A 21,613-nucleotide genomic window follows, 5' to 3' on the forward strand; every position below is an offset into this window, starting at 1 on the left:
AAGGAGCTCCAATTCGGGTAAGATTCCAGGTTTTCCCCCTGGATGGATGTGAACAAAAGAACACTTTACGTGATTCAAAAAGGTACAAAAGCACCTTCACAGTGTCAGTACTGGGCCTACAATGTCCCTGGGCACATTTGTAACCTCCAGGCAGCTGTTTTACACATTATGAGTGTTTCAGCTCCAAGGGGGCAAAGTCACTCCTTCTACCCAGGGCTACGGGGCTCCAAGTAGGGGAAGATTCCAGGTTTCCCCCCTGGATGGAAGTGGAAAAAAAAGAACACTTTACGTGGTTCAAAGCGGTACACAAGCACCCTCACAGTGTCAGTACTGGGCCTGCAATGTCCCTGGGCCCATTTGTTACCTCCAGGCAGCTGTTTTACACATTATGAGTGTTTCAGCTCCAAGGGGGCCAAGTCACTCCTTCTACCCAGGGCTACGGAGCTCCAAGTCGGGTAAGATTCCAGGTTTGCCCCCCCCTTGTATGCAGGTGAACAAAAGAATACTTTACATGGTTCAATAAGGTGGGCAAACACCTTCACAGTATCAGATGTGTGCATTCAGTGAGTTTGGCCCGTTTCTATCCTCCTGGGTCCTGTTATAGTGACGTTGGTGGCATGATGAGGCTTCCTTCATTGTGCCACCGTGTAGATATGATCTTTAGGCTGCGTCTGTCTCCTGTAGCTAAGCACTTGGCAGGGAATGTACTTTGCCAGTGTTTGAGCCTATCGGAACCAATTCAATTCGTTAAAGATGTGAGTCTTGAACCAAGATTGTGAACAACTGATTGATTAAAATCCAACCCAGATCCCATGTTGTGCACCATAAAGTTTATGAAAACGCAGACATGATGAGAACTTCAGGCCCAGACGCCAGTGTTCACTCACATTGTTGTGCCCTCTCGCTGGGCACACGAAGGCTTGTGTTATTTCTGCACTTTATAAAACGTTGCTTCACGGGTGCCAAGAAGCCCATTATGGTGCCCCACGAGTCATTCGGTACAGAAGCACGCTCCGATTGATATGCTATCTTTTCTGACTACAAACCTTAAGACTGTGTATGTGAAAATGGGCTTGGGGACAAAGTTTTCTGACACAAACGCATCAGCCATCGGAAGAGTGTCGAGTCTACCAGCTGACTGAAAGCCGGTGGCAACGCGTTGAAACGAAAGGAGTGCACGCATAGGAAAGGGATGAAGTTGGGCTTCTTTTAATGTATAAATGAAAGCCCAGTTTAAACTTTTACTGTTTTAAAACATAGATAATCTGATGAGAGGAAACACAAAAGCCAGCTCGGAGCAGAGAGCCGAGTGTGCCGCGAACAGCCTCCTCTTCTGGGGACCAATCAGAAGGTGGCTCGTCCCTATATATGCACGGAGCTCCGGCGGGAGGAACATTTCTGATCTGTGCTAGTGCCTAGACTCGCTGTACCATGGCTGAAACCGCTCCAGCTGCCGCGGCCCCTCCCGCTGAAGTAGCCCCCAAGAAGAAGCCGAAGAAGGCAGCGGGGACTTCTAAGGCCAAGAAGCCTTCGGGACCCAGCGTCTCCGAGCTCATCCTGAAGGCGGTCACCGCCTCTGCCGAGAGGAAGGGAGTCTCCCTGGCGGCCCTGAAGAAGGTTCTGAGCGCCGACGGCTACGATGTGGACAAGAACAAGAGCCGCGTTAAGGCCGCCCTCAAGAGCCTGGTCAGCAAGGGCGCCCTGGCCCAGCTGAAGGGCACCGGCGCCTCCGGCTCCTTCAAGGTGAACAAGAAGCAGCTGGAGGGCAAGAAGGCGGCCAAGAAGGCTGCGGCCAAGACCAAGAAACCAGCAGCCAAGAAAGCTGCCCCTGCCGCCAAGAAGCCCAAAAAGGCCCCCGCGGGGGTGAAGAAGAGCCCGAAGAAGGTCAAGAAGCCGGCGGCAGCAAAGAGCCCCAAGAAGCCCAAAGCTGCCCCAGCCAAGAAGGCTGCCAAGAGTCCAGCGAAAGCAAAGGCGGTCAAGCCCAAAGTAGCCAAGAAAAGTCCAGCCAAGGTAGTGAAACCCAAGGCGGCCAAACCCAAAGCAGCCAAGCCCAAAAAGGCAGCGCCCAAGAAGAAGTAAGGGCTTCCTGCCAGACACTGCAAACACAAGGGCTCTTTTAAGAGCCATCTACCCAGTCTAGAAGAGAGCCTGTTCACCCCCCAGCTCTGCACAGCCCGTGCCCCGCTCCCCAACTATAAACGGCACAGTGAAATCCCAGCGCGCCTTTCCGCGCTCGAGCGCCGTGTGTGATCTTGGGCATATGGTCGAACGAAGGTTATTATTACTCCTTTATAGTTTTAAGACTAACTATATTTGTAGGAGGTATTAGACCTCGGTTGATAAGACATTCATGTCTTTACGTGTGTGTTTCGCCGCATACACTGTCCGTGGGGGACTGGAAATAGTGTCTGCTTGAAGCAGACGAGTGTGCGCGTTAAATCAGTAGGAGGTAACTACGTGTTCCAGGGTAACCACAGGGGCTATAACATCGTGGGCTTGTCCCCCCACAGGTGACCGAGACGGGGAGGGGGTGACTGGTGTGACGACAGCTAGCCGGGTGGACAAGGGGGAGAAGAGCTGCCCAAAACGCGGGCTTTTCGGCTCGGTGGTATATCAACCAATCGGTGGGCTGCTTTCCATTTTGACCACATTTCATTGGCTATAGTCAGCCACAAGCCGCCTCTTCAGTGAGTAACCAATCCTTGCACACCGCGGGCTATTTTCAAACAATGGCCCGAGGCTTCAACCAATCAGAGCAGCCCTCCGTCTCCCAGTGTATAAATAGGCCTCTGTGCGGCGGAGACCCCATTCTATCTCGCACGTCGCGCAGAGAAAGTTCCGTCTTCGCCATGGCCCGCACCAAGCAGACCGCCCGCAAGTCCACCGGAGGGAAAGCGCCTCGCAAGCAGCTGGCCACCAAGGCTGCCCGCAAGAGCGCGCCTGCCACCGGAGGAGTCAAGAAGCCTCACCGCTACAGGCCCGGGACCGTGGCTCTCCGCGAGATCCGCCGCTACCAGAAGTCCACCGAGCTGCTCATCCGCAAGCTGCCCTTCCAGCGCCTGGTGCGGGAGATTGCGCAGGACTTCAAGACCGACCTGCGCTTCCAGAGCTCGGCCGTCATGGCCCTGCAGGAGGCCAGCGAGGCCTACCTGGTCGGGCTCTTTGAGGACACCAACTTGTGCGCCATCCACGCCAAGAGGGTCACCATCATGCCCAAGGACATTCAGCTGGCCCGTCGTATCCGCGGCGAGAGGGCCTAAGGATCAACCCTAAGAAACACCATACACCACAAGGGCTCTTCTAAGAGCCATCACCATGTCACGTAGGAGCTGTTCATATCAGTGTGTTGTACACGTGGGGGGGGAGGCGTGGGCGAAAGGAAGGTGTCGGTAGGCACCAGTACTCAGTAACTCATACCGGCACCCGGAAAGCAGAGCACCTCCTTTTCATATAATAAAGTGCTTTGTTAGGCAAACTGGTTGTGCAGTGACCGGCACCTCGCAAGCCAGGACTGTGTGGTGTCTGTGCTACTTTTAAACCCCCTGTAATCTTGTCCGGCTTCAGCAGAGGGAGCGCCTGCTCGGGGGTGACTTGTAGCCACTCTCGTCTCCCTTGGTTTTAAAGTACGAACAGAACGTGCCCCATGCACACTTTACACACTTCTCCCCTAACGTGGAAAGCAATAGCGGTACCTTCCGTGTGGGTCAAACGCCGTTACATTACAGCGCTTAGTGACACTTTATCCCCAACAAAGCCTGTTCACATAGACGTTTTATGAGGAAGGGCGCTCTGCTCTACCGTCCCTTGCACTGCTGCAGGCCCCGTCAGAGCGGAACCTAATGCGCACGACACTACGCTTAATTCATAAGACACGTTAAGGGTACCTCTTCATCGATAATATCCGCACAGCAGCTCTTAGAGGAAAAAGTGTTGGCCCTTAGAAGAGCCGTTGTGTTAATTAGAGATGTCCCTCGACGCCTTACTTGGCGCTTGTGTACTTGGTGACAGCCTTGGTGCCTTCAGACACGGCGTGCTTGGCCAGCTCTCCGGGCAGCAGCAGGCGCACGGCGGTCTGGATCTCCCGGGAGGTGATGGTGCGCCGCTGGTTGTAGTGAGCCAGACGGGAAGCCTCCCCAGCGATGCGCTCAAAGATGTCGTTGACGAAGGAGTTCATGATGCCCATGGCCTTGGAGGAGATGCCGGTGTCAGGGTGCACCTGCTTCATCACTTTGTAAATGTAGATAGCGTAGCTCTCCTTCCTGGTCCTCTTGCGCTTCTTCCCGTCCTTCTTGGGTGGCTTGGACAGCGCTTTCTTGGAGCCCTTCTTGGGAGCCGGCGCGGACTTGGCTGGTTCAGGCATGATCGACAATCGGCAGGCGCTCGCTGTGGAATCAGGAGAAATGCGGAAACGGCGCCCGGGCTGGTGTACTTATAGGCTGGGCGTGTAAAGCAGCTGCTTGTTCTATTCTTCGTTCCCATTGGTAGGCACAACCGGCATCCCCTCCTTCCTCATCTTAATACGCGCCTTTCACTTCTGTAATTCTGATTGGTGGAATAGGTTATTCCTTCCTCCAATCTGGGCCTCAGAGCCTAGCGGTCAACCAATCAGAGACAACCCGAAGTCTTTATATCACCGGGGTCCGGAGCACGCAGGAATAGTCTCTCTGTCTTCCGATCGTGAGAACCTACAGCAGCTGCTCGCCATGTCTGGACGCGGAAAGCAAGGAGGCAAGGCCCGCGCTAAAGCCAAGACACGCTCTTCCAGAGCTGGACTCCAGTTCCCTGTGGGCCGTGTGCACAGGCTGCTCCGAAAGGGAAGCTACGCCGAGCGGGTCGGGGCCGGTGCCCCTGTCTATCTGGCTGCAGTTCTGGAGTACCTGACGGCCGAGATCCTCGAGCTGGCTGGCAACGCGGCCCGGGACAACAAGAAGACCCGCATCATCCCCAGGCACCTCCAGCTCGCCATCCGCAACGACGAGGAGCTCAACAAGCTGCTGGGCAGAGTTACCATCGCCCAGGGAGGCGTTCTGCCAAACATCCAGGCCGTGCTGCTGCCCAAGAAAACCGAGAGCCACAAGGCTGGGGGCAAAGCAAGCAAGTGAAGCGCCGCAGCCTCACTTACAAACCACCTTATAAATACATTATAAACACAAGGGCTCTTTTCAGAGCCGCAAACAGATTCCATCAAAGAGCTTATCCTTTCTAAGAATCACTTTTGCCGGCTTCTTTAAATTCAGCGCTCGCACCTTCGCTTCACCGGGCGGCGTGTCCAACCCTTCAGCGATACACGTTAATAATGTTAACACAGCCGCAAAGGCTACCTTGCGGTCCATACTTTTTATTTATTTTTATACATCTATATTTCTCAGTTTGCGGACATGCCGCTACCGGGCGCGGGATGTGAACGTGTGTATGTTGTTGCTGCACGCACGCAGCGCGATAGCGCCGGGGAGGCCTTCGGTACGCTGGCCCCATTGAGACATAACAGAGCGGTCGGAGGGGGACCCAGGGTTAGGGTTACTTCAGGCCGGAACAACCAGCGAGGGGCTGGCGTGCTTTTCACTGTTCCGTTTGTGTGGCCTGAACACCGGTGACGTGTAAGGAGGGAAGAGCAGAAGCTGCAGAGCCCGCCCGCCCGCAGGCGAGCCCAGGACAAAGAGGCGGCTGGGAGCCCGCTCTTTTTCAAACGGCGGCGGCCGCTCGGGGCCCGCTCTCTGCAGAGGGTGGGCCGGGCACCGGCTCTCCCGCCCTGTCACGTGATGTGAGAGGCTCCCTCGCCGGTCCGCCGGCTGCTCTATATAAGCAGCCGTTTTCGGGCTGCTGCTTTTATTTCTGCTTCGACCGAGAAGAGAGTATGTCTGGACGCGGCAAAGGAGGAAAGGGGCTCGGCAAAGGCGGTGCCAAGAGGCACAGGAAGGTGCTCCGCGACAACATCCAGGGCATCACCAAGCCCGCCATTCGCCGCCTGGCTCGCCGCGGCGGTGTCAAGCGCATCTCCGGCCTCATCTACGAGGAGACCCGCGGTGTGCTGAAGGTTTTCCTGGAGAACGTCATCCGGGACGCCGTCACCTATACCGAGCACGCCAAGAGAAAGACCGTCACCGCCATGGATGTGGTCTACGCCCTGAAGCGCCAGGGACGTACTCTCTACGGATTTGGCGGTTAAACGCTACTCGCCGAGAACGTACAAAAAAGACAACCTAAAGGCCCTTCTGAGGGCCGCCCACTGGATCATAACAGAGCTGTGTGTATGCAACACCATTTTATTACATTTTCCCTGCCGGGTTGGGCCGCTCTCCAGGCCTATACCCAATTTCTTTACGCTTTCCCGTATTCTCGACTATTAAGCCCCCACAGGGTGGGGGCTTACAGGCCTCTAGGGAACAAAAGATTGAGTTAGCCCGGCTGGCTGGCTGTCCGGCCATCTGGTCGCACATCACGCTGAGCCATCTGGTTGCACAAGTGGCAGACCAGATGGCCGGACTGCCGGCCGGCCGGGATAACTCGACTTTTTGTTCCCTACATGGGTCTGTCTGTAAGCCCCACCCTGTGGGGGCTTAATAGTCGAGAATATGTGTACATGTTTACTTCTTCAGCTCCAAGGGGGCAGAGTCACTCCTTCTACCCAGGGCTACGGAGCTCCAATTCGGGTAAGATTCCTGGTTTTCCCCCTGGATGGATGTGAACAAAAGAACACTTTATGTGATTCAAAGAGGTACACAGGCACCCTCACAGTGTCAGTACTGGGCCTGCAATGTCCCTGTGCCCATTTGTAACCTCCAGGGAGCTGTTTTACACATTATGAGTGTTTCAGCTCCAAGGGGGCAAAGTCACTCCTTCTACCCAGGGCTACGGTGCTCCAAGTAGAGTAAGATTCCAGGTTTCCCCCCTGGATGGAAGTGGAAAAAAAAGAACACTTTAAGTGATTCAAAGAGGTTCAAAAACACCTTCACAGTGTCAGAAACGGGCCTGCAATGTCCCTGTGCCCATTTGTAACCTCCAGGGAGCTGTTTTACACATTATGAGTGTTTCAGCTCCAAGGGGGCAAAGTCACTCCTTCTACCCAGGGCTACGGAGCTCCCAGTCGGGTAAGATTCTACGTTTTCCCTTTGGATGGATGTGAACAAAAGAACACTTTACGTGATTCAAGGAGGTACACAAGCACACTCACAGTGTCAGTACTGGGCCTACAATGTCCCTGGCCCATTTAAAACCTCCAGGCAGCTGTTTTAGTCATGTTTTCGACATTATGAGTGTTTCAGTTCCAAGGTGGCAAAGTCACTCCTTCTACCCAGGGCTACGGAGCTCCAAGTAGGGTGAGATTCCAGGTTTTCCCCCTGGATGGAAGTGGTAAAAAAAGAACACTTTACGTGATTCAAAGAGGTACACATGCACCCTCACAGTGTCAGTACTGGGCCTGCAATGTCCCTGGGCCCATTTGTAACCTCCAGGCAGCTGTTTTACACATTATGAGTGTTTCAGCTCCAAGGGGGCAAAGTCACTCCTTCTACCCACGGCTACGGAGCTCCAAGTAGGGTAAGATTCCAGGTTTTACCCCTGGATGGATGTGAACAAAAGAACACTTTACGTGGTCCAAAAAGGTACACAAGTACCTTCACAGTGCCAGAACCAGGCCTACGGTGTCTCTGGCCCATTTATAACCTCCAGACAGCTGTTTTACACATTATGAGTGTTTCAGCTCCAAGGGGGCAAAGTCACTCCTTATACCCAGGGCTACGGAGCTCCAATTCGGGTAAGATTCCAGGTTTTCCCCCTGGATGGATGTGAACAAAAGAACACTTTACGTGATTCAAAAAGGTACAAAAGCACCTTCACAGTGTCAGTACTGGGCCTACAATGTCCCTGGGCCCATTTGTAACCTCCAGGCTGCTGTTTTACACATTATGAGTGTTTCAGCTCCAAGGGGGCAAAGTCACTCCTTCTACCCAGGGCTACGGTGCTCCAAGTAGGGTAAGATTCCAGGTTTCCCCCCTGGATGGAAGTGGAAAAAAAAGAACACTTTAAGTGATTCAAAGAGGTACAAAAGCACCTTCACAGTGTCAGAAACGGGCCTACAGTGTCCCTGGCCCATTTGTAACCTCCAGGCAGCTGTTTTACACATTATGAGTGTTTCAGCTCCAAGGGGGCAAAGTCACTCCTTCTACCCAGGGATACGGAGCTCCAATTCGGGTAAGATTCCAGGTTTTCCCCCTGGATGGATGTGAACAAAAGAACACTTTATGTGATTCAAAGAGGTACACAAGCACCCTCACAGTGTCAGTACTGGGCCTGCAATGTCCCTGGGCCCATTTGTAACCTCCAGGCAGCTGTTTTACACATTATGAGTGTTTCAGCTCCAAGGGGGCAAAGTCACTCCTTCTACCCAGGGCTACGGAGCTCCAATTCGGGTAAGATTCCAGGTTTTCCCCCTGGATGGATTTGAACAAAAGAACACTTTACGTGATTCAAGGAGGTACACATGCACCCTCTCAGTGTCAGTACTGGGCCTGCAATGTCCCTGGGCCCATTTGTAACCTCCAGGCAGCTGTTTTACACATTATGAGTGTTTCAGCTCCAAGGGGGCAAAGTCACTCCTTCTACCCACGGCTACGGAGCTCCAAGTAGGGTAAGATTCCAGGTTTTACCCCTGGATGGATGTGAACAAAAGAACACTTTACGTGGTCCAAAAAGGTACACAAGCACCTTCACAGTGCCAGAACCAGGCCTACGGTGTCTCTGGCCCATTTATAACCTCCAGACAGCTGTTTTACACATTATGAGTGTTTCAGCTCCAAGGGGGCAAAGTCACTCCTTCTACCCAGGGCTACGGAGCTCCAAGTCGGGTAAGATTCCAGGTTTTCCTCCTGGATGGATGTGAACAAAAGAACACTTTATGTGATTCAAAGAGGTACACAAGCACCCTCACAGTGTCAGTACTGGGCCTGCAATGTCCCTGGGCCCATTTGTAACCTCCAGGCAGCTGTTTTACACATTATGAGTGTTTCAGCTCCAAGGGGGCAAAGTCACTCCTTCTACCCATGGCTACGGAGCTCCAATTCGGGTAAGATTCCAGGTTTTCCCCCTGGATGGATGTGAACAAAAGAACAGTTTACGTGATTCAAAAAGGTACAAAAGCACCTTCATAGTGTCAGTACTGGGCCTACAATGTCCCTGGGCCCATTTGTGACCTCCAGGCAGCTGTTTTACACATTATGAGTGTTTCAGCTCCAAGGGGGCAAAGTCACTCCTTCTACCCAGGGCTACGGAGCTCCAAGTAGGGTAAGATTCCAGGTTTTCCCCCTGGATGGAAGTGAAAAAAAAAAAGAACACTTTACGTGGTTCAAAACGGTACACAAGCACTCTCACAGTGTCAGTACTGGGCCTGCAATGTCCCTGGGCCCATTTGTAACCTCCAGGCAGCTGTTTTACACATTATGAGTGTTTCAGCTCCAAGGGGGCAAAGTCACTCCTTCTACCCAGGGCTAAGGAGCTCCAATTCGGGTAAGATTCCAGGTTTTCCCCCTGGATGGATGTGAACAAAAGAACACTTTACGTGATTCAAAAAGGTACAAAAGCACCTTCACAGTGTCAGTACTGGGCCTACAATGTCCCTGGGCCCATTTGTAACCTCCAGGCAGCTGTTTTACACATTATGAGTGTTTCAGCTCCAAGGGGGCAAAGTCACTCCTTCTACCCAGGGCTACGGGGCTCCAAGTAGGGGAAGATTCCAGGTTTCCCCCCTGGATGGAAGTGGAAAAAAAAGAACACTTTACGTGGTTCAAAGCGGTACACAAGCACCCTCACAGTGTCAGTACTGGGCCTGCAATGTCCCTGGGCCCATTTGTTACCTCCAGGCAGCTGTTTTACACATTATGAGTGTTTCAGCTCCAAGGGGGCCAAGTCACTCCTTCTACCCAGGGCTACGGAGCTCCAAGTCGGGTAAGATTCCAGGTTTGCCCCCCCCTTGTATGCAGGTGAACAAAAGAATACTTTACATGGTTCAATAAGGTGGGCAAACACCTTCACAGTATCAGATGTGTGCATTCAGTGAGTTTGGCCCGTTTCTATCCTCCTGGGTCCTGTTATAGTGACGTTGGTGGCATGATGAGGCTTCCTTCATTGTGCCACCGTGTAGATATGATCTTTAGGCTGCGTCTGTTTCCTGTAGCTAAGCACTTGGCAGGGAATGTACTTTGCCAGTGTTTGAGCCTATCGGAACCAATTCAATTCGTTAAAGATGTGAGTCTTGAACCAAGATTGTGAACAACTGATTGATTAAAATCCAACCCAGATCCCATGTTGTGCACCATAAAGTTTATGAAAACGCAGACATGATGAGAACTTCAGGCCCAGACGCCAGTGTTCACTCACATTGTTGTGCCCTCTCGCTGGGCACACGAAGGCTTGTGTTATTTCTGCACTTTATAAAACGTTGCTTCACGGGTGCCAAGAAGCCCATTATGGTGCCCCACGAGTCATTCGGTACAGAAGCACGCTCCGATTGATATGCTATCTTTTCTGACTACAAACCTTAAGACTGTGTATGTGAAAATGGGCTTGGGGACAAAGTTTTCTGACACAAACGCATCAGCCATCGGAAGAGTGTCGAGTCTACCAGCTGACTGAAAGCCGGTGGCAACGCGTTGAAACGAAAGGAGTGCACGCATAGGAAAGGGATGAAGTTGGGCTTCTTTTAATGTATAAATGAAAGCCCAGTTTAAACTTTTACTGTTTTAAAACATAGATAATCTGATGAGAGGAAACACAAAAGCCAGCTCGGAGCAGAGAGCCGAGTGTGCCGCGAACAGCCTCCTCTTCTGGGGACCAATCAGAAGGTGGCTCCTCCCTATATATGCACGGAGCTCCGGCGGGAGGAACATTTCTGATCTGTGCTAGTGCCTAGACTCGCTGTACCATGGCTGAAACCGCTCCACCTGCCGCGGCCCCTCCCGCTGAAGTAGCCCCCAAGAAGAAGCCGAAGAAGGCAGCGGGGACTTCTAAGGCCAAGAAGCCTTCGGGACCCAGCGTCTCCGAGCTCATCCTGAAGGCGGTCACCGCCTCTGCCGAGAGGAAGGGAGTCTCCCTGGCGGCCCTGAAGAAGGTTCTGAGCGCCGACGGCTACGATGTGGACAAGAACAAGAGCCGCGTTAAGGCCGCCCTCAAGAGCCTGGTCAGCAAGGGCGCCCTGGCCCAGCTGAAGGGCACCGGCGCCTCCGGCTCCTTCAAGGTGAACAAGAAGCAGCTGGAGGGCAAGAAGGCGGCCAAGAAGGCTGCGGCCAAGACCAAGAAACCAGCAGCCAAGAAAGCTGCCCCTGCCGCCAAGAAGCCCAAAAAGGCCCCCGCGGGGGTGAAGAAGAGCCCGAAGAAGGTCAAGAAGCCGGCGGCAGCAAAGAGCCCCAAGAAGCCCAAAGCTGCCCCAGCCAAGAAGGCTGCCAAGAGTCCAGCGAAAGCAAAGGCGGTCAAGCCCAAAGTAGCCAAGAAAAGTCCAGCCAAGGTAGTGAAACCCAAGGCGGCCAAACCCAAAGCAGCCAAGCCCAAAAAGGCAGCGCCCAAGAAGAAGTAAGGGCTTCCTGCCAGACACTGCAAACACAAGGGCTCTTTTAAGAGCCATCTACCCAGTCTAGAAGAGAGCCTGTTCACCCCCCAGCTCTGCACAGCCCGTGCCCCGCTCCCCAACTATAAACGGCACAGTGAAATCCCAGCGCGCCTTTCCGCGCTCGAGCGCCGTGTGTGATCTTGGGCATATGGTCGAACGAAGGTTATTATTACTCCTTTATAGTTTTAAGACTAACTATATTTGTAGGAGGTATTAGACCTCGGTTGATAAGACATTCGTGTCTTTACGTGTGTGTTTCGCCGCATACACTGTCCGTGGGGGACTGGAAATAGTGTCTGCTTGAAGCAGACGAGTGTGCGCGTTAAATCAGTAGGAGGTAACTACGTGTTCCAGGGTAACCACAGGGGCTATAACATCGTGGGCTTGTCCCCCCACAGGTGACCGAGACGGGGAGGGGGTGACTGGTGTGACGACAGCTAGCCGGGTGGACAAGGGGGAGAAGAGCTGCCCAAAACGCGGGCTTTTCGGCTCGGTGGTATATCAACCAATCGGTGGGCTGCTTTCCATTTTGACCACATTTCATTGGCTATAGTCAGCCACAAGCCGCCTCTTCAGTGAGTAACCAATCCTTGCACACCGCGGGCTATTTTCAAACAATGGCCCGAGGCTTCAACCAATCAGAGCAGCCCTCCGTCTCCCAGTGTATAAATAGGCCTCTGTGCGGCGGAGACCCCATTCTATCTCGCACGTCGCGCAGAGAAAGTTCCGTCTTCGCCATGGCCCGCACCAAGCAGACCGCCCGCAAGTCCACCGGAGGGAAAGCGCCTCGCAAGCAGCTGGCCACCAAGGCTGCCCGCAAGAGCGCGCCTGCCACCGGAGGAGTCAAGAAGCCTCACCGCTACAGGCCCGGGACCGTGGCTCTCCGCGAGATCCGCCGCTACCAGAAGTCCACCGAGCTGCTCATCCGCAAGCTGCCCTTCCAGCGCCTGGTGCGGGAGATTGCGCAGGACTTCAAGACCGACCTGCGCTTCCAGAGCTCGGCCGTCATGGCCCTGCAGGAGGCCAGCGAGGCCTACCTGGTCGGGCTCTTTGAGGACACCAACTTGTGCGCCATCCACGCCAAGAGGGTCACCATCATGCCCAAGGACATTCAGCTGGCCCGTCGTATCCGCGGCGAGAGGGCCTAAGGATCAACCCTAAGAAACACCATACACCACAAGGGCTCTTCTAAGAGCCATCACCATGTCACGTAGGAGCTGTTCATATCAGTGTGTTGTACACGTGGGGGGGGAGGCGTGGGCGAAAGGAAGGTGTCGGTAGGCACCAGTACTCAGTAACTCATACCGGCACCCGGAAAGCAGAGCACCTCCTTTTCATATAATAAAGTGCTTTGTTAGGCAAACTGGTTGTGCAGTGACCGGCACCTCGCAAGCCAGGACTGTGTGGTGTCTGTGCTACTTTTAAACCCCCTGTAATCTTGTCTGGCTTCAGCAGAGGGAGCGCCTGCTCGGGGGTGACTTGTAGCCACTCTCGTCTCCCTTGGTTTTAAAGTACGAACAGAACGTGCCCCATGCACACTTTACACACTTCTCCCCTAACGTGGAAAGCAATAGCGGTACCTTCCGTGTGGGTCAAACGCCGTTACATTACAGCGCTTAGTGACACTTTATCCCCAACAAAGCCTGTTCACATAGACGTTTTATGAGGAAGGGCGCTCTGCTCTACCGTCCCTTGCACTGCTGCAGGCCCCGTCAGAGCGGAACCTAATGCGCACGACACTACGCTTAATTCATAAGACACGTTAAGGGTACCTCTTCATCGATAATATCCGCACAGCAGCTCTTAGAGGAAAAAGTGTTGGCCCTTAGAAGAGCCGTTGTGTTAATTAGAGATGTCCCTCGACGCCTTACTTGGCGCTTGTGTACTTGGTGACAGCCTTGGTGCCTTCAGACACGGCGTGCTTGGCCAGCTCTCCGGGCAGCAGCAGGCGCACGGCGGTCTGGATCTCCCGGGAGGTGATGGTGCGCCGCTGGTTGTAGTGAGCCAGACGGGAAGCCTCCCCAGCGATGCGCTCAAAGATGTCGTTGACGAAGGAGTTCATGATGCCCATGGCCTTGGAGGAGATGCCGGTGTCAGGGTGCACCTGCTTCATCACTTTGTAAATGTAGATAGCGTAGCTCTCCTTCCTGGTCCTCTTGCGCTTCTTCCCGTCCTTCTTGGGTGGCTTGGACAGCGCTTTCTTGGAGCCCTTCTTGGGAGCCGGCGCGGACTTGGCTGGTTCAGGCATGATCGACAATCGGCAGGCGCTCGCTGTGGAATCAGGAGAAATGCGGAAACGGCGCCCGGGCTGGTGTACTTATAGGCTGGGCGTGTAAAGCAGCTGCTTGTTCTATTCTTCGTTCCCATTGGTAGGCACAACCGGCATCCCCTCCTTCCTCATCTTAATACGCGCCTTTCACTTCTGTAATTCTGATTGGTGGAATAGGTTATTCCTTCCTCCAATCTGGGCCTCAGAGCCTAGCGGTCAACCAATCAGAGACAACCCGAAGTCTTTATATCACCGGGGTCCGGAGCACGCAGGAATAGTCTCTCTGTCTTCCGATCGTGAGAACCTACAGCAGCTGCTCGCCATGTCTGGACGCGGAAAGCAAGGAGGCAAGGCCCGCGCTAAAGCCAAGACACGCTCTTCCAGAGCTGGACTCCAGTTCCCTGTGGGCCGTGTGCACAGGCTGCTCCGAAAGGGAAGCTACGCCGAGCGGGTCGGCGCCGGTGCCCCTGTCTATCTGGCTGCAGTTCTGGAGTACCTGACGGCCGAGATCCTCGAGCTGGCTGGCAACGCGGCCCGGGACAACAAGAAGACCCGCATCATCCCCAGGCACCTCCAGCTCGCCATCCGCAACGACGAGGAGCTCAACAAGCTGCTGGGCAGAGTTACCATCGCCCAGGGAGGCGTTCTGCCAAACATCCAGGCCGTGCTGCTGCCCAAGAAAACCGAGAGCCACAAGGCTGGGGGCAAAGCAAGCAAGTGAAGCGCCGCAGCCTCACTTACAAACCACCTTATAAATACATTATAAACACAAGGGCTCTTTTCAGAGCCGCAAACAGATTCCATCAAAGAGCTTATCCCTTCTAAGAATCACTTTTGCCGGCTTCTTTAAATTCAGCGCTCGCACCTTCGCTTCACCGGGCGGCGTGTCCAACCCTTCAGCGATACACGTTAATAATGTTAACACAGCCGCAAAGGCTACCTTGCGGTCCATACTTTTTATTTATTTTTATACATCTATATTTCTCAGTTTGCGGACATGCCGCTACCGGGCGCTGGATGTGAACGTGTGTATGTTGTTGCTGCACGCACGCAGCGCGATAGCGCCGGGGAGGCCTTCGGTACGCTGGCCCCATTGAGACATAACAGAGCGGTCGGAGGGGGACCCAGGGTTAGGGTTACTTCAGGCCGGAACAACCAGCGAGGGGCTGGCGTGCTTTTCACTGTTCCGTTTGTGTGGCCTGAACACCGGTGACGTGTAAGGAGGGAAGAGCAGAAGCTGCAGAGCCCGCCCGCCCGCAGGCGAGCCCAGGACAAAGAGGCGGCTGGGAGCCCGCTCTTTTTCAAACGGCGGCGGCCGCTCGGGGCCCGCTCTCTGCAGAGGGTGGGCCGGGCACCGGCTCTCCCGCCCTGTCACGTGATGTGAGAGGCTCCCTCGCCGGTCCGCCGGCTGCTCTATATAAGCAGCCGTTTTCGGGCTGCTGCTTTTATTTCTGCTTCGACCGAGAAGAGAGTATGTCTGGACGCGGCAAAGGAGGAAAGGGGCTCGGCAAAGGCGGTGCCAAGAGGCACAGGAAGGTGCTCCGCGACAACATCCAGGGCATCACCAAGCCCGCCATTCGCCGCCTGGCTCGCCGCGGCGGTGTCAAGCGCATCTCCGGCCTCATCTACGAGGAGACCCGCGGTGTGCTGAAGGTTTTCCTGGAGAACGTCATCCGGGACGCCGTCACCTATACCGAGCACGCCAAGAGAAAGACCGTCACCGCCATGGATGTGGTCTACGCCCTGAAGCGCCAGGGACGTACTCTCTACGGATTTGGCGGTTAAACGCTACTCGCCGAGAACGTACAAAAAAGACAACCTAAAGGCCCTTCTGAGGGCCGCCCACTGGATCATAACAGAGCTGTGTGTATGCAACACCATTTTATTACATTTTCCCTGCCGGGTTGGGCCGCTCTCCAGGCCTATACCCAATTTCTTTACGCTTTCCCGTATTCTCGACTATTAAGCCCCCACAGGGTGGGGGCTTACAGGCCTCTAGGGAACAAAAGATTGAGTTAGCCCGGCTGGCTGGCTGTCCGGCCATCTGGTCGCACATCACGCTGAGCCATCTGGTTGCACAAGTGGCCGACCAGATGGCCGGACTGCCGGCCGGCCGGGATAACTCGACTTTTTGTTCCCTACATGGGTCTGTCTGTAAGCCCCACCCTGTGGGGGCTTAATAGTCGAGAATATGTGTACATGTTTACTTCTTCAGCTCCAAGGGGGCAGAGTCACTCCTTCTACCCAGGGCTACGGAGCTCCAATTCGGGTAAGATTCCTGGTTTTCCCCCTGGATGGATGTGAACAAAAGAACACTTTATGTGATTCAAAGAGGTACACAGGCACCCTCACAGTGTCAGTACTGGGCCTGCAATGTCCCTGTGCCCATTTGTAACCTCCAGGGAGCTGTTTTACACATTATGAGTGTTTCAGCTCCAAGGGGGCAAAGTCACTCCTTCTACCCAGGGCTACGGTGCTCCAAGTAGAGTAAGATTCCAGGTTTCCCCCCTGGATGGAAGTGGAAAAAAAAGAACACTTTAAGTGATTCAAAGAGGTTCAAAAACACCTTCACAGTGTCAGAAACGGGCCTGCAATGTCCCTGTGCCCATTTGTAACCTCCAGGGAGCTGTTTTACACATTATGAGTGTTTCAGCTCCAAGGGGGCAAAGTCACTCCTTCTACCCAGGGCTACGGAGCTCCCAGTCGGGTAAGATTCTACGTTTTCCCTTTGGATGGATGTGAACAAAAGAACACTTTACGTGATTCAAGGAGGTACACAAGCACACTCACAGTGTCAGTACTGGGCCTACAATGTCCCTGGCCCATTTAAAACCTCCAGGCAGCTGTTTTAGTCATGTTTTCGACATTATGAGTGTTTCAGTTCCAAGGTGGCAAAGTCACTCCTTCTACCCAGGGCTACGGAGCTCCAAGTAGGGTGAGATTCCAGGTTTTCCCCCTGGATGGAAGTGGTAAAAAAAGAACACTTTACGTGATTCAAAGAGGTACACATGCACCCTCACAGTGTCAGTACTGGGCCTGCAATGTCCCTGGGCCCATTTGTAACCTCCAGGCAGCTGTTTTACACATTATGAGTGTTTCAGCTCCAAGGGGGCAAAGTCACTCCTTCTAACCACGGCTACGGAGCTCCAAGTAGGGTAAGATTCCAGGTTTTACCCCTGGATGGATGTGAACAAAAGAACACTTTACGTGGTCCAAAAAGGTACACAAGTACCTTCACAGTGCCAGAACCAGGCCTACGGTGTCTCTGGCCCATTTATAACCTCCAGACAGCTGTTTTACACATTATGAGTGTTTCAGCTCCAAGGGGGCAAAGTCACTCCTTATACCCAGGGCTACGGAGCTCCAATTCGGGTAAGATTCCAGGTTTTCCCCCTGGATGGATGTGAACAAAAGAACACTTTACGTGATTCAAAAAGGTACAAAAGCACCTTCACAGTGTCAGTACTGGGCCTACAATGTCCCTGGGCCCATTTGTAACCTCCAGGCTGCTGTTTTACACATTATGAGTGTTTCAGCTCCAAGGGGGCAAAGTCACTCCTTCTACCCAGGGCTACGGTGCTCCAAGTAGGGTAAGATTCCAGGTTTCCCCCCTGGATGGAAGTGGAAAAAAAAGAACACTTTAAGTGATTCAAAGAGGTACAAAAGCACCTTCACAGTGTCAGAAACGGGCCTACAGTGTCCCTGGCCCATTTGTAACCTCCAGGCAGCTGTTTTACACATTATGAGTGTTTCAGCTCCAAGGGGGCAAAGTCACTCCTTCTACCCAGGGATACGGAGCTCCAATTCGGGTAAGATTCCAGGTTTTCCCCCTGGATGGATGTGAACAAAAGAACACTTTATGTGATTCAAAGAGGTACACAAGCACCCTCACAGTGTCAGTACTGGGCCTGCAATGTCCCTGGGCCCATTTGTAACCTCCAGGCAGCTGTTTTACACATTATGAGTGTTTCAGCTCCAAGGGGGCAAAGTCACTCCTTCTACCTAGGGCTACGGAGCTCCAATTCGGGTAAGATTCCAGGTTTTCCCCCTGGATGGATTTGAACAAAAGAACACTTTACGTGATTCAAGGAGGTACACATGCACCCTCTCAGTGTCAGTACTGGGCCTGCAATGTCCCTGGGCCCATTTGTAACCTCCAGGCAGCTGTTTTACACATTATGAGTGTTTCAGCTCCAAGGGGGCAAAGTCACTCCTTCTACCCACGGCTACGGAGCTCCAAGTAGGGTAAGATTCCAGGTTTTACCCCTGGATGGATGTGAACAAAAGAACACTTTACGTGGTCCAAAAAGGTACACAAGCACCTTCACAGTGCCAGAACCAGGCCTACGGTGTCTCTGGCACATTTATAACCTCCAGACAGCTGTTTTACACATTATGAGTGTTTCAGCTCCAAGGGGGCAAAGTCACTCCTTCTACCCAGGGCTACGGAGCTCCAAGTCGGGTAAGATTCCAGGTTTTCCTCCTGGATGGATGTGAACAAAAGAACACTTTATGTGATTCAAAAAGGTACACAAGCACCCTCACAGTGTCAGTACTGGGCCTGCAATGTCCCTGGGCCCATTTGTAACCTCCAGGCAGCTGTTTTACACATTATGAGTGTTTCAGCTCCAAGGGGGCAAAGTCACTCCTTCTACCCATGGCTACGGAGCTCCAATTCGGGTAAGATTCCAGGTTTTCCCCCTGGATGGATGTGAACAAAAGAACAGTTTACGTGATTCAAAAAGGTACAAAAGCACCTTCATAGTGTCAGTACTGGGCCTACAATGTCCCTGGGCCCATTTGTGACCTCCAGGCAGCTGTTTTACACATTATGAGTGTTTCAGCTCCAAGGGGGCAAAGTCACTCCTTCTACCCAGGGCTACGGAGCTCCAAGTAGGGTAAGATTCCAGGTTTTCCCCCTGGATGGAAGTGAAAAAAAAAAAGAACACTTTACGTGGTTCAAAACGGTACACAAGCACTCTCACAGTGTCAGTACTGGGCCTGCAATGTCCCTGGGCCCATTTGTAACCTCCAGGCAGCTGTTTTACACATTATGAGTGTTTCAGCTCCAAGGGGGCAAAGTCACTCCTTCTACCCAGGGCTAAGGAGCTCCAATTCGGGTAAGATTCCAGGTTTTCCCCCTGGATGGATGTGAACAAAAGAACACTTTACGTGATTCAAAAAGGTACAAAAGCACCTTCACAGTGTCAGTACTGGGCCTACAATGTCCCTGGGCACATTTGTAACCTCCAGGCAGCTGTTTTACACATTATGAGTGTTTCAGCTCCAAGGGGGCAAAGTCACTCCTTCTACCCAGGGCTACGGGGCTCCAAGTAGGGGAAGATTCCAGGTTTCCCCCCTGGATGGAAGTGGAAAAAAAAGAACACTTTACGTGGTTTAAAGCGGTACACAAGCACCCTCACAGTGTCAGTACTGGGCCTGCAATGTCCCTGTGCCCATTTGTAACCTCCAGGGAGCTGTTTTACACATTATGAGTGTTTCAGCTCCAAGGGGGCAAAGTCACTCCTTCTACCCAGGGCTACGGTGCTCCAAGTAGAGTAAGATTCCAGGTTTCCCCCCTGGATGGAAGTGGAAAAAAAAGAACACTTTAAGTGATTCAAAGAGGTTCAAAAACACCTTCACAGTGTCAGAAACGGGCCTGCAATGTCCCTGTGCCCATTTGTAACCTCCAGGGAGCTGTTTTACACATTATGAGTGTTTCAGCTCCAAGGGGGCAAAGTCACTCCTTCTACCCAGGGCTACGGAGCTCCCAGTCGGGTAAGATTCTACGTTTTCCCTTTGGATGGATGTGAACAAAAGAACACTTTACGTGATTCAAGGAGGTACACAAGCACACTCACAGTGTCAGTACTGGGCATACAATGTCCCTGGCCCATTTAAAACCTCCAGGCAGCTGTTTTAGTCATGTTTTCGACATTATGAGTGTTTCAGTTCCAAGGTGGCAAAGTCACTCCTTCTACCCAGGGCTACGGAGCTCCAAGTAGGGTGAGATTCCAGGTTTTTCCCCTGGATGGAAGTGGTAAAAAAAGAACACTTTACGTGATTCAAAGAGGTACACATGCACCCTCACAGTGTCAGTACTGGGCCTGCAATGTCCCTGGGCCCATTTGTAACCTCCAGGCAGCTGTTTTACACATTATGAGTGTTTCAGCTCCAAGGGGGCAAAGTCACTCCTTCTACCCACGGCTACGGAGCTCCAAGTAGGGTAAGATTCCAGGTTTTACCCCTGGATGGATGTGAACAAAAGAACACTTTACGTGGTCCAAAAAGGTACACAAGTACCTTCACAGTGCCAGAACCAGGCCTACGGTGTCTCTGGCCCATTTATAACCTCCAGACAGCTGTTTTACACATTATGAGTGTTTCAGCTCCAAGGGGGCAAAGTCACTCCTTATACCCAGGGCTACGGAGCTCCAATTCGGGTAAGATTCCAGGTTTTCCCCCTGGATGGATGTGAACAAAAGAACACTTTACGTGATTCAAAAAGGTACAAAAGCACCTTCACAGTGTCAGTACTGGGCCTACAATGTCCCTGGGCCCATTTGTAACCTCCAGGCTGCTGTTTTACACATTATGAGTGTTTCAGCTCCAAGGGGGCAAAGTCACTCCTTCTACCCAGGGCTACGGTGCTCCAAGTAGGGTAAGATTCCAGGTTTCCCCCCTGGATGGAAGTGGAAAAAAAGAACACTTTAAGTGATTCAAAGAGGTACAAAAGCACCTTCACAGTGTCAGAAACGGGCCTACAGTGTCCCTGGCCCATTTGTAACCTCCAGGCAGCTGTTTTACACATTATGAGTGTTTCAGCTCCAAGGGGGCAAAGTCACTCCTTCTACCCAGGGATACGGAGCTCCAATTCGGGTAAGATTCCAGGTTTTCCCCCTGGATGGATGTGAACAAAAGAACACTTTATGTGATTCAAAGAGGTACACAAGCACCCTCACAGTGTCAGTACTGGGCCTGCAATGTCCCTGGGCCCATTTGTAACCTCCAGGCAGCTGTTTTACACATTATGAGTGTTTCAGCTCCAAGGGGGCAAAGTCACTCCTTCTACCCAGGGCTACGGAGCTCCAATTCGGGTAAGATTCCAGGTTTTCCCCCTGGATGGATTTGAACAAAAGAACACTTTACGTGATTCAAGGAGGTACACATGCACCCTCTCAGTGTCAGTACTGGGCCTGCAATGTCCCTGGGCCCATTTGTAACCTCCAGGCAGCTGTTTTACACATTATGAGTGTTTCAGCTCCAAGGGGGCAAAGTCACTCCTTCTACCCACGGCTACGGAGCTCCAAGTAGGGTAAGATTCCAGGTTTTACCCCTGGATGGATGTGAACAAAAGAACACTTTACGTGGTCCAAAAAGGTACACAAGCACCTTCACAGTGCCAGAACCAGGCCTACGGTGTCTCTGGCCCATTTATAACCTCCAGACAGCTGTTTTACACATTATGAGTGTTTCAGCTCCAAGGGGGCAAAGTCACTCCTTCTACCCAGGGCTACGGAGCTCCAAGTCGGGTAAGATTCCAGGTTTTCCTCCTGGATGGATGTGAACAAAAGAACACTTTATGTGATTCAAAGAGGTACACAAGCACCCTCACAGTGTCAGTACTGGGCCTGCAATGTCCCTGGGCCCATTTGTAACCTCCAGGCAGCTGTTTTACACATTATGAGTGTTTCAGCTCCAAGGGGGCAAAGTCACTCCTTCTACCCATGGCTACGGAGCTCCAATTC

General features: G+C 52.7%; 10 protein-coding genes across 10 annotated transcripts; 8 read left to right on the plus strand and 2 right to left on the minus strand.

Moving 5' to 3' along the window:
* Nucleotides 1–1,378: 1,378 nt before the first annotated feature.
* On the plus strand, nt 1,379–2,296 carry LOC138278831 (histone H1-like). The gene has a single exon (XM_069219341.1). The coding sequence runs from the start codon at nt 1,432–1,434 to the stop codon at nt 2,077–2,079; it is 648 nt and encodes a 215-aa protein (XP_069075442.1). The 5' UTR covers nt 1,379–1,431; the 3' UTR covers nt 2,080–2,296.
* Nucleotides 2,297–2,446: 150 nt separating this feature from the next.
* Nucleotides 2,447–4,401, plus strand: LOC138278834 (histone H3-like). The gene has a single exon (XM_069219344.1). It carries the CDS (start codon nt 2,730–2,732, stop codon nt 3,258–3,260), a length of 531 nt encoding a protein of 176 aa, XP_069075445.1. The 5' UTR covers nt 2,447–2,729; the 3' UTR covers nt 3,261–4,401.
* On the minus strand, nt 3,932–4,360 carry LOC138278837 (histone H2B 1.2-like). Its single transcript, XM_069219347.1, has one exon. The coding sequence runs from the start codon at nt 4,358–4,360 to the stop codon at nt 3,980–3,982; it is 381 nt and encodes a 126-aa protein (XP_069075448.1). The 3' UTR covers nt 3,932–3,979.
* Nucleotides 4,402–4,582: 181 nt separating the features above from the next.
* Nucleotides 4,583–5,175, plus strand: LOC138278836 (histone H2A type 2-C). Its single transcript, XM_069219346.1, has one exon. It carries the CDS (start codon nt 4,704–4,706, stop codon nt 5,100–5,102), a length of 399 nt encoding a protein of 132 aa, XP_069075447.1. The 5' UTR covers nt 4,583–4,703; the 3' UTR covers nt 5,103–5,175.
* Nucleotides 5,176–5,284: 109 nt separating this feature from the next.
* Nucleotides 5,285–6,224, plus strand: LOC138278839 (histone H4). Its single transcript, XM_069219349.1, has one exon. It carries the CDS (start codon nt 5,855–5,857, stop codon nt 6,164–6,166), a length of 312 nt encoding a protein of 103 aa, XP_069075450.1. The 5' UTR covers nt 5,285–5,854; the 3' UTR covers nt 6,167–6,224.
* A 4,661-nt stretch (nt 6,225–10,885) lies between these two features.
* On the plus strand, nt 10,886–11,851 carry LOC138278832 (histone H1-like). The gene has a single exon (XM_069219342.1). The coding sequence runs from the start codon at nt 10,916–10,918 to the stop codon at nt 11,561–11,563; it is 648 nt and encodes a 215-aa protein (XP_069075443.1). The 5' UTR covers nt 10,886–10,915; the 3' UTR covers nt 11,564–11,851.
* Nucleotides 11,852–11,981: 130 nt separating this feature from the next.
* On the plus strand, nt 11,982–13,885 carry LOC138278833 (histone H3-like). The gene has a single exon (XM_069219343.1). It carries the CDS (start codon nt 12,214–12,216, stop codon nt 12,742–12,744), a length of 531 nt encoding a protein of 176 aa, XP_069075444.1. The 5' UTR covers nt 11,982–12,213; the 3' UTR covers nt 12,745–13,885.
* On the minus strand, nt 13,416–13,844 carry LOC138278838 (histone H2B 1.2-like). Its single transcript, XM_069219348.1, has one exon. The coding sequence runs from the start codon at nt 13,842–13,844 to the stop codon at nt 13,464–13,466; it is 381 nt and encodes a 126-aa protein (XP_069075449.1). The 3' UTR covers nt 13,416–13,463.
* Nucleotides 13,886–14,038: 153 nt separating the features above from the next.
* On the plus strand, nt 14,039–14,659 carry LOC138278835 (histone H2A type 2-C). Its single transcript, XM_069219345.1, has one exon. The coding sequence runs from the start codon at nt 14,188–14,190 to the stop codon at nt 14,584–14,586; it is 399 nt and encodes a 132-aa protein (XP_069075446.1). The 5' UTR covers nt 14,039–14,187; the 3' UTR covers nt 14,587–14,659.
* A 565-nt stretch (nt 14,660–15,224) lies between these two features.
* Nucleotides 15,225–15,708, plus strand: LOC138278840 (histone H4). Its single transcript, XM_069219350.1, has one exon. The coding sequence runs from the start codon at nt 15,339–15,341 to the stop codon at nt 15,648–15,650; it is 312 nt and encodes a 103-aa protein (XP_069075451.1). The 5' UTR covers nt 15,225–15,338; the 3' UTR covers nt 15,651–15,708.
* The last annotated feature ends 5,905 nt before the right edge of the window (nt 15,709–21,613 follow it).

The sequence above is a fragment of the Pleurodeles waltl genome, unplaced genomic scaffold (genome assembly GCF_031143425.1).
Source record: "Pleurodeles waltl isolate 20211129_DDA unplaced genomic scaffold, aPleWal1.hap1.20221129 scaffold_654, whole genome shotgun sequence".
NCBI classification, from domain to species: Eukaryota; Metazoa; Chordata; class Amphibia; order Caudata; family Salamandridae; genus Pleurodeles; species Pleurodeles waltl.

What these genes read in the sequence shown, in the direction of transcription:
- LOC138278831 (XM_069219341.1), top strand. Translation starts at nt 1,432, where the DNA reads ATGGCTGAAACCGCTCCAGCTGCCGCGGCCCCTCCCGCTGAAGTAGCC.
- LOC138278834 (XM_069219344.1), top strand. Translation starts at nt 2,730, where the DNA reads ATGGCCCGAGGCTTCAACCAATCAGAGCAGCCCTCCGTCTCCCAGTGT.
- LOC138278837 (XM_069219347.1), bottom strand. Translation starts at nt 4,360, where the DNA reads ATGCCTGAACCAGCCAAGTCCGCGCCGGCTCCCAAGAAGGGCTCCAAG.
- LOC138278836 (XM_069219346.1), top strand. Translation starts at nt 4,704, where the DNA reads ATGTCTGGACGCGGAAAGCAAGGAGGCAAGGCCCGCGCTAAAGCCAAG.
- LOC138278839 (XM_069219349.1), top strand. Translation starts at nt 5,855, where the DNA reads ATGTCTGGACGCGGCAAAGGAGGAAAGGGGCTCGGCAAAGGCGGTGCC.
- LOC138278832 (XM_069219342.1), top strand. Translation starts at nt 10,916, where the DNA reads ATGGCTGAAACCGCTCCACCTGCCGCGGCCCCTCCCGCTGAAGTAGCC.
- LOC138278833 (XM_069219343.1), top strand. Translation starts at nt 12,214, where the DNA reads ATGGCCCGAGGCTTCAACCAATCAGAGCAGCCCTCCGTCTCCCAGTGT.
- LOC138278838 (XM_069219348.1), bottom strand. Translation starts at nt 13,844, where the DNA reads ATGCCTGAACCAGCCAAGTCCGCGCCGGCTCCCAAGAAGGGCTCCAAG.
- LOC138278835 (XM_069219345.1), top strand. Translation starts at nt 14,188, where the DNA reads ATGTCTGGACGCGGAAAGCAAGGAGGCAAGGCCCGCGCTAAAGCCAAG.
- LOC138278840 (XM_069219350.1), top strand. Translation starts at nt 15,339, where the DNA reads ATGTCTGGACGCGGCAAAGGAGGAAAGGGGCTCGGCAAAGGCGGTGCC.